The sequence below is a fragment of the Halyomorpha halys genome, unplaced genomic scaffold (genome assembly GCF_000696795.3).
Source record: "Halyomorpha halys isolate HHAL.00 unplaced genomic scaffold, Hhal_1.1 Scaffold153.1, whole genome shotgun sequence".
Taxonomy (NCBI): Eukaryota; Metazoa; Arthropoda; class Insecta; order Hemiptera; family Pentatomidae; genus Halyomorpha; species Halyomorpha halys.
The window spans coordinates 691105-692178 of NW_027115801.1; the positions used below are offsets into that span (position 1 = coordinate 691105).

The 1074-nt window shown below is 36.3% G+C and overlaps 1 protein-coding gene across 1 annotated transcript in view; it reads left to right on the forward strand.

Moving 5' to 3' along the window:
* The window catches only part of LOC106678669 (uncharacterized), a 321826-nt gene that overhangs the window by 302751 nt on the left and 18001 nt on the right, over positions 1–1074 (forward strand). Inside the window, exon 2 of the mRNA XM_067052770.1 lies at positions 689–823. Within this exon, the coding sequence (XP_066908871.1) occupies positions 712–823 (112 nt within the window). The 5' untranslated portion in view covers positions 689–711. The remainder of the gene's footprint in view (positions 1–688; positions 824–1074) is intronic.

Sequence of the window (1074 nt, forward strand, 5' to 3'; positions counted from 1 at the left end):
AGGTGAGTCTTTTGTCCAAAGTGAATCCGAGGTATCGCACTGTGTCGGATCTGGGAAGAGGTATATTGTTAAGAGTGACAGGTGGGCAGAAGCTTCGGCGGAGTGTGAAGGTCACATGGGTGCATTTCGATTCATTAACTTTTATCCGCCATTGGTTGCACCATTGCTCAATCCGGGTGAGGTGTGTTTATCTATTATTAAATAAATGTTCAAGAGCAGAATTCAATTTTTAGTAAACTGTTATATTATTGCCATACTATTGCAAAATAAAAGTATTAAAATTCAGAAATTATAATAAATTACTTTTCTGCAAACTATTGAATTAGGACTTTGTAAATCTTTCGACTGATAAGAACGGTGACAAGCAAAAGTTCTGTTATGTGAGCACCACCCTAGATTTTTAAAATAGCTTTTAGTTTATAAATCCTTTGGAATAATAACGCGAAACCTCATAAAACTTTTATGTGCAGGGTTTTGGATATTAAGAATTTCCTGATTTCTTCGGTGCGATGAATCTACACACGGTTCTTCTTAGTTAACAGTTAATTTGAGGTCTATATACTTGTAATTGCATTTTCTAAAGTTATCCGAATTCTTTAGTAATGGTTTATTATTTATATTTTATACTGTGTTTATCCTGCCTGCTTTTAGATGTATTATACCCAGATTGTATATTTTATTGTTGCAGAATATGCGATGACCTAGCCGGAGATGGTTAGATATGTTGATCTGGCTCCTTCTCTCCTGCCTCCTGGTCCCGCTCACGGCAGGACCGAGGTACTCCTCCAGAATCGTCGAGACCAGTTCCGGGCCAATAAGAGGGGTGAGTAATAATATAAGAGGGGTGAGTAATAATATAAGAGGGGCGAGTAATAATATAAGAGGGGCGAGTAATAATATAAGAGGGGCGAGTAATAATATAAGAGGGGTGAGTAATAATATAAGAGGGGTGAGTAATAATATAAGAGGTATGAGTAACAATATAAGAGGTGTGAGTAACAATATAAGAGGTGTGAGTAACAATATAAGATGAGTGAGTAATAATATAAGAGGGACGAGTAATAATATAAGAGG